This window comes from Girardinichthys multiradiatus, chromosome 2 (genome assembly GCF_021462225.1).
Source record: "Girardinichthys multiradiatus isolate DD_20200921_A chromosome 2, DD_fGirMul_XY1, whole genome shotgun sequence".
Taxonomy (NCBI): domain Eukaryota; kingdom Metazoa; phylum Chordata; class Actinopteri; order Cyprinodontiformes; family Goodeidae; genus Girardinichthys; species Girardinichthys multiradiatus.
In genome coordinates this window covers 2820838-2835644 of record NC_061795.1, presented here as the reverse complement: position 1 = coordinate 2835644, position 14807 = coordinate 2820838, and the positions used below count along the sequence as shown (strand labels likewise).

Here is a 14807-nt window from a genome sequence, read left to right as displayed (position 1 = left end):
TACAACAACAGAGTGTCTTCAGTCAGAGGCTGTTTTTGAGGTCAGACATCGATGTTGGAAGAAGGCCTGGCTCACTGTCTCTGCTCTAATTCATCCCAAAAGAGTTCTGTGGAGTTGAGAGCAGGACTCTGTGTAAGCAGGGTACTTATGGACTTTGCTTTGTGAGCTCGTGTTCTGTCATGTTGGAACAAGAAGGGCCCCCCCCCAAACTGTTCACACAAAGTAAGGACCAGCAAACTGTCCAAAAAGTGTTGGGTTGGGTCAAGAGTTTGTTTCGATGGAACTAACGGGCCGAGCCAAACTCCTGCAAAACAGCCCCACACCATAATCCCTTCTGAACCAAACCTGACACAGTGCAGTCAGGCTGGTGCCGTTCTCCTGGAAGCCGTAAACTCATCACACAGAGAGGCAAGACTCGTTAGTCCACTGCTCTAGGATGCAGTACAGGCAGAATCCTACAACGGTACCACGCTGGAATTAACTGAGCTGAGAGCGACTCTTTCTTTCACAAATGTTTGCAGAAACAGACTGCAGGTCTATGTGCCTACGGTCTGTATACATGCAGCTATGGAGCTATGGAAGTGGTTGGAGGATGTGGATTTAATGATTTGGAGGAGGGTGCAACCACTTTTGGCAATATTTCTGGTTTAACCAAAAAATGGCAACAAAAGGATAGAAAACTGAAAAAAATATTGAATCTTAAGATGAAAAATGCAAAACCCCAAAATTCCGATGCATCATCAGTAATTAGAACAATAAACCAAAACCATAATTTTGAGACTACCCAATCCGAGCCTGTTGTTCAGGTGTGATGGAGCTGCTCTCTCATTCTGGCTGCTGCTCGCGCTCTCTTCTCACAGTGCTTTTTCAGGTCTTTGACCTCAAGAGGCAGCATGCTGTTCCACACCATCAGCAAAGTCTCCTCATCTGAGAGACCACAAACAAACACGTACACGTGTTACTTCTGCAGAGAAAGTCGCACAGCGAGGCGACTGTTTTCGGAAAGCAACAGGCAAGCGAGGACACTTCACACTCACCATCCTGATTCTTGTCTCGTGGGAGCCTCCGGCCCAAAACCAGCACCGCGTTCTTCCAGTTCATCGACTCTGGTCGTTAGAAAGACACAAAAAAAAGCAACATTTGTGCCCACACTGTTACTCACAGCATGCAGCATGCCGAGTCGTCCGTAAACGCCCCGAGAAACAGTGAAACAAAACCCAGCTGCCTAAAAATGTTTTTCTTTACTCATCTTTATTTATTAAACTTTTTTCATTTGTTCTCACACTCTCTTTGCTACACAGCAGATATGAGCTACTCTTAATCTGTACTACTGATGAGTTAACCTTCAAGCTGTGGAACAGAGTGCAAATAAAATGACTTTAGGAAACATCATGTTCTTGTTAGAAGTTTGAAAGGTAAATGATTAATGTTCTAAACTATTTGACATTAAACATACTGATGTACATTTTTTCCCCAATAATAAATCCATATAATGACTCGTGACTCAAAATGAAGAAGGTTTAGATTGGGGACCCACGTTTGAATGCTGAGGAGATGGAGCAAATGGAATTACACGAAGGTGCCATGACCTGCAGGGTCTGATGATTGGAGAGCTCAAGCAGGAGCAGGTAGCCCCCTCTAGTGCCGATCCAGAGAGCTGCAGTGTTCTGCATCATCAAGGCCTTAACTGTGGCCCAGGAAGGTGAAGCCTCAGAGGGCAGCTCTACTCTGCTGCCCCGCCTGCAGCCCGATTCTTGCCTGCAGGGGGACAGGACGTTTATTGCCTGACTTGTAGAACAGAGGAAATCATTATGCAACAGTGTGTACCTAATGATCTGAGAGCAGTTGATGCAGTCCACCATCCTCTCACTCCTCTTATCCCAGACCTCAACAGTTGGTGTCCCAGCTTTGCTAAGATACACATGTTTGTCCACCACCATGCGGGAAACAAACGCCTCGCTACTCAGAGGCCGCTGCTGGCTGAAGGGGGCACACATGAAAACGACCACTGTTATACCACCTTCCAAAGGTTTCCATACCTTTTAGACATTTCCACATTTTATCACGTTACAACCACAAGCTTTAATTTGTCTTTTATGTCATTATGTGATTTTATGTCATAGACCAAAACAAGCTGGCAAATAGCTGATGTGAAAAGAAAAGTAGACACGATTTTCAACCTCTCTTTTTATAAAAACATGATGCATTTGTATTGAGCCCAACTGAGTGAATACTTTGTAGAGGCAGTTTTTGCTACAAGTCTTTTGTGTATCCCTCTACCAGCTTTGCATATATACACTGAAATTTGTGCACATTTGTCTTTATACAATAACTCCAGCTCAGTCAAATTGGATGGAAAGTGTCTATAAATATCAATTTTACTATGTTTTTAAGAGCCACGAATTCTCAATTGTTTCAGTTCTGACTTTAACTTGGCCACTCTAAGACTATGCTTGGATGCTCTCTCATCAACTCTCACTAGCTTCCCTGTTTCTGCTGAAGAAAAGCATCCCTACACCATGATGCTGCCTCCACCATGTGTGATAATTTTCCAATATGGAGTAGTAAAGCTCTTCCAGAGTTACCATGGCCCTCTTGACTGCTTCTCTGACTAATGCTCTCTTTACACAGCCTGTAAGTGTAGGTGCATATTCATGACTTGGTAGGTTTGCTGTTGTGTGATACTCTTTAAATGTGTCTTATTCTTCCATTTATCTATGTACTACTGTGTTGGTCTATCACATAAAATCCCATTGAAATATGTCAAAGTTTGTGGTTGTAATCTAACATAATGTCAAGCAGCTTGAGGGGTATGAATACTTTTGGGAGGGCTCGTACCACTCTAGTCTCTACATTTAACTGGTTGCTTTTCCTTCTTCAAAAGCAAACCAGACTTGGACTCAATTTCAACACTGGATAAAATATAAAATCCAAACGTGAGCAGCATCGTACGGAAAGCTGATTTGCTTTAAAACGTAAGATGTGAGACTCACTGGAAGATGGGGTGTGGTCTCGTGTCGATGGACTTGCAGACGTCGTAGTCGACAGAGAAAGAGAGGATCTTGGTCCCGCAGCCGGCCCAGACGGACTTGTTGTCCAGGGAGTGAGTCGACTGGCCCAAACACATGAGCGGAGTGCTGATGTTTCCCACGGTGAGAGTTTTAACTGGCTGACCGTTCTCCTGCTGGAGGGAGAAGACAGCAGACCATTACAACAATAACAGCTTATGATCACCATCCAACATACTGGTTCTTATTGTTATGAGTCAATATTTACCATGAGTACAGACTCCTCATAGACACTAAGAACTCCATCTGCGGTCCCGACCAACAAATAATTTGTTCTTTGGCTGCAAAGGAATCAGAAATTATACATAAAAAGAAATAGTAGCACAAAAATGATATCATAATTTTCAACACATTTACCCATTTGAAATAATAAACAAGTTTGAGATTGATGAGCCAATCATGCTGCTTATTCTTGCAAACGTTTAATAAGACTTTAGCGGAACATTTTTATAAATAAAAAGGATTTCTTTTTCTCACGATAGTCCATTTGACCATCAGCATATCTCAACATTTTGGAAAGACATTTAAGCTCTGAGATGACAGACACTTACTTTGATTCTTGTAGAGCAGTGAAATTAACACACCACTGATTTACAGCATGTCCAGCTCACTACAACCTCTTCACTTCTGACCATAATTTGAACAAGATGATATTTTAATTAAACATTCACCAAGAATCTTCTCTAGACCACGCACAGTTCTCTATTGACCTTCTGAAGCAGCACAGGACTTCCACCACTGGACCAGCAGGAGTCTCAGTGCTTTTGTAAAGACTTACATGTGCTGAGGGTGTAGATGGAAGTACAGTGAGGTGACGGCATCAGTGACGCTCTGCAGGTGGTGCCAAGTGGAAACGTCCTGGGTGCTGATGACCAGCAAGGAGCCGGACTGTGTGCCTGCTACCAGCCAATCAGATTCATCGTTTGGGATCCGGACTGTTGCAAGGCAAAGGACGGGACTGGTGTCGACCTCCTGTTTAAGAGAAAAGGAAAGTTCAAGATTACTGTTTGTTACAGTGGTCGGTAAAGTTGATGCTTAAAGTGTTTCCCTGAAGAACAACTACATTACAATTGGTGTAAATACAAAGTATTCACAACTCTACTGCCTGCCAGCTTATTTCCCATTTTGTCATTGTTCAAGCATACCCTTCAGTGTATGTTATTGGGATTTTATGTGATGGACCAACACAAAGTAGAGCATAATTGCGAAGCGGTCAGAAAACAATGTAAAGATTTTTTAATCTAAGAAACGTGGCTCGCATTTCTATTTAGTCCCCTTTAGCCTGATACCCCTAAACAAACTGGCTTTAGAAATCACACAATCCGTGTCCACCTGTGTGTAGCTTAATCCAGCTCCTCTGTCAAACCCTTAGAGGTTGGTTTGAGAAAATGGGTTAACAAACAGCATCATGAAGACCAAGGAACATGGCAGACAGATCAGGATTAAAGTTGTGGAAAAGTTTAAAGGAGGGTTAGATGATAGAACATTATCACAAGCTTTGAACATTGTTAACATTGCTTTAAGATCTTCTTAATCCAGCATCTAAAACTCAAAAGAGCATAGCACATCTGCCAGTCTACACAGCCATTAGTCTAAACTGATAGCCCAGGGGGAAAAAAGCCTAATCCAAGTACCAGCCAAAGGGCCTATGGCATCTCTGAAGGAGCAACAGACATCCAGGGCTCAGGTAGGAGAGAATCTGTCACCAGGTCAACTATAAGTTGCGCACACTATTGATGCTGTGAGCAGGGATTGGGAAGCTGGTCAGAGTTGATAGAAGGATGGATGAACCTAAATACAGGGCCACAATAACTCTGTTAGAGGCTGCAAAAGACTGGGGTGGAAGTTCACCCTCCTGCAGGACAACAACTGAATGGTTAGAAGAGCCCAATCAACAACCTACTGTTAGAAGACAAACATGAGGTAACAGAATTGGGATCCGGGTGTGTACCTTTGAGGTGACCGTGTTGGTCTGCAGGTCCACAGCTGTGATGAAGCCTCTCTTCCGGGAGCTGCTGCCCCCGCCGAGCCAGGCTGTTTGGCTTGATGTTCTCTGACCACTGCTGCTCCTGCAGCTCACTGTAATGCACTGAGCACTGAACATGCTGGAAACCTTCACTTCACTCATTAAGCAGAGCATCTCCCCCGAATTCAGCCTGTCGAACAGCTGCATACATCACAGATACATGATGAATAAATATGGATAGAGAAAAAGTATTTTATCTGGAAAAGTGTTTCCTGCTTTGAATCACCATGCTTGGTACCCACAGATATACAGCATGTTTTTCCAGACTCCATGGGAGCACTTTGTTTTGAAGGTCAAGTCAAACACCATGAATTAGTCAAAGTTTAATGCACCTGCAGCCTGGTTCCACTATAGTTCAAATTAACACCCTGCTTTGATGCCCATCACTCATCTCAAGGACAACTTTAAAACAGGGAACAGCTGTTCAAGTCCTCACCTGAGCGGAGGTGGGTCGATCCTGTGGGCTTTCCCTCAGACAGTCCATCATCAGAGCCTGGAAGTTTGGCCAAGGTGAACAGCCGTACTGCTTTACTGGGTCTGTGTACAAAATATTGGTCATTCTAATTTTGTATACATTTTTCAAAAAACAAAACAAATTAACAAAGTTGAACCCAGAGTCAGCGTTTTTCTTCACCTGGCAGCTTTCCCTGCACTGCGATTTCATCAAACTCACTGGGGAACTTCATGCCGTCTGAAATGCGCTCACCGCTCGTCAGCAGGTCGTATAGCAGCAGGCCGAACGAGAACACATCAGCCTGCTGGTTGTAGATCACATTACCTCGGGCCACCTCAGGTGCTCGGAAACCTGCCAGATGGAGTTCTGTCAGAGCACAAGCTTTCATAAGCAGTAACTGGTGTTGGAGAAGTGACTTTGTCTGACCTGGAGTGCCCTCGGAGCTCCTCACTCCCATGCTACAACAGTACTGAGCGATCCCATAGTCGGTAATTTTAGCGATGATCTCTGAGTCAGTTTTCAGGTTGAACAGGAGCACGTTGTGGGGCTTCAGATCCCGATATATGATCATTGCAAAATGGAGGTACCTGATGACAAAGGTCAATCACTGACTGAATCGATTTGACTTTTTTTAATTAGACCTTAACTGGAACAAAGACAAAAAAACTTACATCTGTAAGAGTAAAAACCTTTAGAAAACCACCAAACTTACAAAAGGTGTTATTTTCAGAAACAATATATATATATAGTACAGACCAAAGGTTTGGACACACCTTCTCATTCAAAGAGTTTTCTTTATTTTCATGACTATGAATATTGTAGCTTCACACTGAAGGAATCAAAACTATGAATTAACACATGTGGAATTATAGACTGAACAAAAAAGTGTGAAACAACTGAAAATATGTCTTATATTCTAGGTTCTGCAAAGTAGCCACCTTTGGATTTGATTACTGCTCCGCACACTCTTGGCATTCTGTTGATGAGCTTCAAGAGGTAGTCACCTGAAATGGTTTTCACTTCACGGTGTGCCCTGTCAGGTTTAATAAGTGGGATTTCAAGCCTTATAAATGGGGTTGGGACCATCAGTTGTGTTGTGCAGGAGGTGGATACAGTACACAGCTGATAGTCCTACTGAATAGACTGTTAGAATTTGTATTATGACAAGAAAAAAGCAGATAAGTAAAGAAAAACGAGTGGCCATTATTACTTTAAGAAATTAAGGTCAGTCAATCCGAACAATTGGGAAAACTTTGAAAGTGTCCTCAAGTGCAGTCGCAAAAACCATCAAGCGCTACAAAGAAACTGGCTCACATGAGGACCGCCCCAGGAAAGGTAGACCAAGAGTCACCTCTGCTGCGGACGATAAGTTCATCCGAGTCACCAGCCTCAGAAATCGCAGGTTAACAGCAGCTCAGATTAGAGAACAGGTCAATGCCACACAGAGTTCTAGCAGCAGACACATCTCTAGAACAACTGTTAAGAGGAGACTGTGTGAATCAGGCCTTCATGGTAAAATAGCTGCTAGGAAACCACTGCTGAGGACAGGCAACAAGCAGAAGAAACTTGTTTGGGCTGAAGAACACAAGGAATGGACATTAGACCAGTGGAAATCTGTGCTTTGGTCTGATGAGTCCAAGTTTGAGATCTTTGGTTCCAACCACCGTGTCTTTGTGCGGCGCAGAAGAGGTGAACAGATGGACTCTACATGCCTGGTTCTCACCGTGAAGCATGGAGGAGGAGGTGTGATGGTGTGGGGGTGCTTTGCTTGTGACACTGTTGGGGATTTATTCAAAATTTAAGGCATACTGAACCAGCATGGCTACCACAGCATCTTGCAGCGGCATGCTATTCCATCCGGTTTTCATTTAGTTGGACCATCATTTATTTTTCAACAGGACAATGACCCCAAACACACCTCCAGGCTGTGTAAGGGCTATTTGACTAAGAAGGAGAGTGATGGGGTTCTGCGCCAGATGACCTGGCCTCCACAGTCACCGGACCTGAACCCAATCGAGATGGTTTGGGGTGAGCTGGACCGCAGAGTGAAGGCAAAAGGACCAACAAGTGCTAAGCATCTCTGGGAGCTCATTCAAGACTGTTGGAAAACCATTTCAGGTGACGACCTCTTGAAGATCATCAACAGAATGCCAAGAGTGTGGCTACTTTGAAGAACCTAGAATATAAGACATATTTTCAGTTGTTTCACACTTTTTTGTTCAGTATATAATTCCACATGTGTTAATTCATAGTTTTGATGCCTTCAGTGTGAAGCTACAATATTCATAGTGATGAAAATAAAGACAACTCTTTGAATGAGAAGGTGTGTCCAAACTTTTGGTCTGTACTGTATCTATCTATCTATCTATGGATGGATGGATGACTTTACCATATGTCTGGAAAAACCCCAGTGTGCATACTTGGAGTTTTCAAGTTTATATGGTGCCAAATGGTATGGTATAGTAAGGTAAGTTTATTTATAAAGCGCTTTTCAGTAACAAGACATTCAAAGCGCTGTACATGAGGAAGAACAATTATAATACAATCACAAAGAAAATAAACAGACACAGAAAAACAAATCAAATGATACTACAATCCTTCAAAGAAATCTAAAAATTTATGAATCCTTCTGAGAAATCTAATAGTCTCATCATTCCACTGAATTATAACTAGTGAAGCTGAGTCACTGGTACAAAACAGCTTTAATCCACATTTTCAGGTGCTAATAATATATTGCTTTTACTGGTGCTGAAGTTGAACTTAGTAATAACAGTCCATTGTAGTCTAATTAAGAAAGCTGGGTCATTGGTGTAAGAGCAGCTGAAGTCCAAATTACTAATAATAATTGGCTTTTGCTGGTAATCCTTCTGATAAAACTAAAAATCAATGAAAAAGTAATGAAATAATTGGCTTTTGCTGGTAATCCTTCTGAGAAATCTGAAAATCTATGAAAAGTAATGAAATCACACATTTAGGTGAAGTAAGATAGGAGGGAAAAAAAATCATATTTCAGACTCTATTCTTAGCAGAATAGAGTCTGAAGTAGTACAAAAACCCTCAGCAGAGGTAAGCAACACACACATAAGTAAAGATTCAGCAAGGGTACGGTGGAATCTTGAGGGTGTGAATGTAAGTCTGAGTGTGTTTGCAAGAATTAGACTGTCAACACTGATAGAAGCACCATTGTCCTTGAGAAGAGAGGTGGAGGTTTTATCAATCGGCTGCATAGTCCTATCAGCACACAGCTGGTAGGGGAGTGCTGGGGAAGAACGTCGTGTTTATATAACATCCAGGAGATATTTTGTCGATAGCCAGTTAGCAGAAGTTGTCAAGGCCACATTGGGGCGCCAGATTTAGAAAAACAATAAATGTGGTTCAGGCAGTTGGGAATTTCCAACCACCTTAAGAGTTTTACTGGTATGTTTCAATTGTGAATCCAAATAGCCAAATTTCTGGTACTTTCCGCAGATCTGGAGCGTACAACTTCTCCAAGATTATATCCTTTAACCTCTGAGTCGAACCGCTGCCAGGCTGCGATTCTGTTCAAGAATCGTGTCCAGCTTGCGATTCTGCTCTCTAAACATTTCAGTCTGAGTGTTGATCGCTCTACAGACTCCATCTAACATCGCAGGCAGCTTTGGAATGCTTTGAACAGCCGCCCACGTTTTGCAAATCACTCGATAAGTCAGGTAACCACCAACTCCAAAAAGCAAAAATCCTGTTATCAGAATCCAAATATATACACATTTTCTACGTACTCGACCGACATCGTAGTCAGACACACAATCTTCCACTGCTGCCAAGAATCCATTGTGTTTCCAGAGAAGAACGTCCCGCCTGGACAAGAAAGTCTCCTTTACCCTGTCTTCCCGTTGAAAAGAAAACAATTTGATTAATTACGTTGAAAGTCCAGCTGACCAAATCCATAATTTAAAAGTTTGGAGGATATGCAATGCGAGGCTCTGAGAAAAATACTGACAAAAGCAGAAGCAGGGTTCAGCAAGGAGGAAGGGAGAGAAAACGCGTGTCTTCCACCGAGAGCAAGAGAAATGAGGCTTCCGTCTCCTTGCCCCAGAGTGACATCATTACATGTTAACAGACTGGTTAGCACTGGAATGTATGCAACTGACTTTGAATCTGTCTGTATAATTGAAATGTCTTGGGACAATATTTGTTATTTTATCCAAAACGAATTAGCTTAATGGTGTAGTAGTAGACACAGAACGGACATCAAGAAGACATGTCATTTCTGTAGTTGGTACTTATAACCTTAAAGATGGATGGAGTGGTTTTACTGCTGGAGGATTTGTTCAAAACCCCCGGTTTTTAGAAGAAAGTTGGCTTGGAGATCACCAACCCCAAGACAGAGGGATCAGTCGGATAAGCAGTAAACACGAATATTACTTTATCCTATAAGAAGGTGTGGCTAACCGTTAGCTTATGGAAGAAAGCCTTTTCTGATTTCAACGCCTGTTTATTGGAGAAGATGGCACTTGGGCCAGAACCAGAACATCTTACTGAGAGAATTCTCAAACATAGTAACAGCATGATGGACTGGAAAACTGTGAAGCTGTGTGAATGCCCTAGCCCAACAAGCAGAGCATACAGGAACCTACCTTTGAGCATCATGGCATGTGTTCAAACCTATAGAAAATGTGCAACAGCACTCCAGGCCCAGGACAAGACTTGTTTAATCCATGGACTCTGGGGCCAGGATGAGTCTGGTGACACCCTAAATCCAGGGTGGCCACAGACTCTTAAGTGTTTAAATCTAGTATTCAGGAAGAACATATACAGATTCCAAATGCTATATCAAGAGGTTTTTTGATCCCAAATGGTTGAATGCAATACATGAAAATTGATGCAGCACTGTGGTAATCATCTGTCAATATGTTGGAGGCTTTGTCTATATTTTCTCAAAGATAAGAAACATGAAGAAATGAAGCACATTTTCTGAAACAGAAAGTCTTGCCCTGTCTGGAAAGTACATGTATCCCTTTATGTTGCCCCCAGTTTTGTACACTGTGTTTATTGGGAGTTTAAATCTGGTTTTCTGAAATTATTTGCATTCATTTTGTAGCAGTGGTGCCTAAGAGCAAAATACTCTTAAGTCACAGTTGCTAGAGCATTTTTAACATGTCCAAAAAATATGTAGCTGTCTAGCTTAGCTGGAGATCACATCACTGACATTGGCGCTACAAAATAAGCAGAAATGTTTTTTACTCAACCCATTACTGCTTGATCTTGTTTCCAATTTCATAAAAATAAATCTATAAATTAATGGGTGTTTTTGCTGTCAAACTATTTCAATATTATGTACAGATTGTTAATGTGAATATAGCACATACAATGGATAAAAGACCTAATACAATCTGTTGTATGTGTAGAATATGCATCAACAGGCACTAATAATATTCATACACAACCTTGGCTTTGCGGTAGTTTGAGGCAAATTCAGGCAATAGTCTACAAGATATTAAAGCCACACATCTTTGTTTGCCATTTAAACACAAGGCGCTTTGATGGGGGTATTATGTTTTATAACTTATGTCTGTTAAATGAAAAACAGATATCAACCAAGTAAAGGAATCTAAATGATGGATTTTTGAGAACATTGCAACTTTTTAAAAATCTAAAATCTTCAAAATAATTTCTACCTTTACCCTGCTGCTATTTAACTATATGTTCTTTAATATTAGTGTGCAAACTTCAAAAATTCACTCCAGAAGCCAGTTTTCATACTGGAATTATTTCTAACATTCTACCTGAGTCCATCTGCCACATGCAGGGCGATCCTGTGCTGCAGCTTTCGGTTGAGGCTACCATTCTCATGGTCAAAGAGGGAGTCTAGAGAGCCTCTGAGAGCTAGCTCCATCACCAGGACCTGAGGAGCGGAGCTGCCGGCCAGCAGGCCCACCAGGCTGGGGTGCCGGAGACGACCTAGCACTGCCAGTTCCTGAAAAAGCACCAAATCAGTTTTTCCTGTGAGAAGATTTCCACTGAATATTTTCACTTTTACGAGCTTTTTCGAAGCAGATTTAAAAAAAAAAAAAAAAAACAGCCAATCACCGGCTTCTACAAATGTAAAACACAACAATAACACCTGCTGCTGCAACAGAAACCTTTCAGCAGTACCTGTCTGAGGAGTCTGTGGACATAAAGATCAGAAGCATGCTTGTTGAAAACCTTCACAGCAACTTCTTCGTTTTTATAAACTCCTCGATAAACTGTTCCAAAACCTCCATTCCCTTAAAAAAATAAAAACATGTAAAATTATAATAGGACAAACTACTTCAGGAGACTTGATTACCAAAAAAGAAAAACAAACAAGCTGTACCTAGTCTGTTCTCTGTGGAGAGGTCTACTTTCAATTCCTCGCTGTCCAGTAATGTTCCTGCAGGCTGGTCACTCAGCACCAGGTCTGGGGCGATCTGAGAAATCGGGAGCCTATAGCGTGGATTCTCTGGGTTCACCAGCAAAAAATCTAGGATCGACAACGTCATTAGGTTTCTTAAGTTTGAATAAAACTGGGACAATCATATAGAATGACTAAACTGAATTTTAGATTAACTTTCAGCAACCAAATATCACCAAAAGAGAAGACCGAAATAGAAGATTGTGTCATTAGCACAAATGTTTAATTTCTTGTTGAGAATTAAAAGGTATCTACCATGATCAAAATGCCTGTAAAGGTCATCCAACAGAATCTTCCTCAACTCCTGGCCATCTTCAAAACTGTAGAGAACCCACTTCTTCAGCAAAGCCTCTCCATTGCCATGCATGTCAGTGTTGAGCAGGCCAGGAAACCATTCCTCCAGTACAGAGTCAACATGGTCCACCACTTGGCCCAGTAACACTCGGCCTGGGCAAAAGGAGGCAGTAGGAAGCAATACTGTTAGGAACATACACTATATTGCCAAAACTAATTTTCAAATTTTATATGTACATTAGCTTTGAAGACATGCTATTTTTAATCTATACGGTCCAATTTGTTAATGAAGTCACGTCACCAGCAATAGCAACTTTAACTTTTCTGTAAACATCTTCCACAAGGTTTAGGAGTGTGTTCATATTTAGATGTGAAAACCAGAATAGCAGCCTCTACTCTAATTCATCCCAAAGGTGTTCAGGAAGGTTGAGGTCAGGACTCTGTGCAGGCCAGTCAATTTTCTCCACATCAAACTTTATACCTCTGCAGCCATGGAAATGACTAAAACCGGAATTCATTGATTTGATGATATGTTAGCCAATACTGTGTAATTATAAGCATTCTCATCACAGACAATACTGTGACATAAAAAGTAACACCATTATCTTTTAAATTTTAAAGACTATATGTATAGGACATTGAATGGTAGCAATTGCCAGTGCCGATGCAAAGAGTTTCCTTTTTATGTACAACCCCAATTCCAGAAAAGTTGAGACGTTGTGTAAATCATTAATAAAAGAGAATACAATGATTGGCAAATCCTGTTCAACACTATATGCAATTGAATACACGGCAAAGACAAGATATTTCATGTTAAAACTGATAAACTTTAATGGGTGTTTTTTTCACAAGTATTCATTCATTTTTAGTTTTATGCTTGCACCACTATCCAAAAAAGCTGGAACAGGAGCATGTTTACAACTGTGTTACATCACATTTCCTTTTAACAACACTCAATAAGCTTTTGGGAACTGAGGACTAATTGTTGAAGCTTTGTAGGAGCAATTCTTTCCCATTCTTGCTTGATGTACAACTTCAGTTGCTCAGCAGTCCAGGATCTCTGTTAATGCGGCCCACATTTTCAATAGGAGACACGTCTGGGCTGCAGGTAGGCCAGTCTAGTACCCGGACTCTTTTACTAGGAAGCCATCCTGTTGTAATCATGTCCCCCATTGAAACTATGAAAATATGTGAATAAGCGATAGTACATGTGGTGGTTGGTGCTCATGGGGAATGCATTATAAAATGCCAGGATTACAGTGCATCAAAAATACTTGGTTATAATGGTAGTCAAAGGGACCAAATCGGTACTGAAAGTAAAGAGTGTATGCAAAATGCATAGCTCGTGTTCTACATACCTTGCAATAAAAAGAATAAAGAAATAAAAATTTCTTTAAAATAAACATAAAAAGCAAATCCTGGCCACATTTCATTGAACTGACCTCTAAGCTGACTGAGATATTGACAATCAAAAACAGCCAACGAGCAGAAAGTACACGATTGGTGCCTCAACTATAGTACCTTTTTGAGATGAGGGCACAGTTATCCTGACAAAGCTGGAGGGACTCTGCTCATCTGAAGTTGCCTCCATCAGACAGTATGCTTCAGGGGACCAGTTTAGGTAAATGCCTCGCCTCCAGTAAATACGGTTGGGTCGAAGCACCTTTTCTGGAGAGACAAAATGTGACACATTTAATAGCCAGTGTCATCTTTCTTGAAATCCTTAAGCTGCTGTCACACTGTTTGCTATCTTGCCATGTAGGCTGGCTTAAATGGGTCTTCACATGATGAATTGGAGGGGAGTTTGTGGAACATCAAGCCCTGCCACATCTTTGAAGTATGCGTGTCACCTCTGATGTTCTCACATTCTGAACAGTGTGTTGAAACTGGAATTCATAGATTGGAATTCACAGTGTTCTGCTGTGTCATGGCTGGTTATGTTATATGTCATATCATCGTTTCCTTTCATTAATTGTTTTCATATTAAAGGATCAACTGACAATCTAGGATTAACTTTCAATGCTTCTGCAGTGGCCCCAAGAAGTCTGATAAATATTAGTTGAAGTAATCAGACAAGAACAGATACTGGCAGTTTCACCTTCAGTTTCAAGCATCCAACATCCTGAGGTGAGAAAAGTCAAGTCAAGTAAAGTTTATTTGTATAGCGCTTTTCAGCAACAAGGCACACAAGGCACTGTACATAAGAAAAAATATTACAGTGATACAGAAAATCAAACAGAGGTAATTTAAAAAAATAAAAATAAAGAGAATAGAATGATGGATAAGAAAATGAAAGGAAACGTGGACTGAAAACATAACTAATAATGTTTAGATGGCCAAGTCAAAGGCCACTCTAAACAAATACGTTTTTAATCTTGATTTAAAGCAATTTAGGGTTTTGGCGCTTTTACAGTTTTCTGGGAGTTTATTCCAGATTAGTGGAGCATAAGCACTAAAAGCTGCTTCTCCATGTTTGGTTCTGGGTAGGCAGAGTAGATTTGAGCGAGAAGACCTGAGAGGTCTGGGTGGTTGATCCACTGACAACAAGTC

At 41.3% G+C, this 14807-nt stretch overlaps 1 protein-coding gene across 3 annotated transcripts in view; it reads right to left on the bottom strand.

Annotated features, from left to right (window-relative positions):
- Window positions 1–14807, bottom strand: part of lrrk2 (leucine-rich repeat kinase 2) — a 66757-nt gene that overhangs the window by 1125 nt on the left and 50825 nt on the right. For all 3 annotated transcript variants that reach the window (XM_047382464.1, XM_047382457.1, XM_047382475.1), the window contains 16 exons: window positions 13779–13925; window positions 12219–12410; window positions 11886–12032; window positions 11684–11796; window positions 11314–11504; window positions 5975–6135; window positions 5729–5899; window positions 5531–5631; window positions 5020–5235; window positions 3847–4040; window positions 3277–3349; window positions 2994–3184; window positions 1828–1980; window positions 1538–1758; window positions 1038–1106; window positions 785–927 (listed from right to left, as the gene is read on the bottom strand). In XM_047382464.1, coding sequence (XP_047238420.1) covers window positions 803–927; window positions 1038–1106; window positions 1538–1758; window positions 1828–1980; window positions 2994–3184; window positions 3277–3349; window positions 3847–4040; window positions 5020–5235; window positions 5531–5631; window positions 5729–5899; window positions 5975–6135; window positions 11314–11504; window positions 11684–11796; window positions 11886–12032; window positions 12219–12410; window positions 13779–13925 — 2465 coding nt within the window. In that variant the 3' untranslated portion in view covers window positions 785–802. The remainder of the gene's footprint in view (window positions 1–784; window positions 928–1037; window positions 1107–1537; window positions 1759–1827; window positions 1981–2993; window positions 3185–3276; window positions 3350–3846; window positions 4041–5019; window positions 5236–5530; window positions 5632–5728; window positions 5900–5974; window positions 6136–11313; window positions 11505–11683; window positions 11797–11885; window positions 12033–12218; window positions 12411–13778; window positions 13926–14807) is intronic.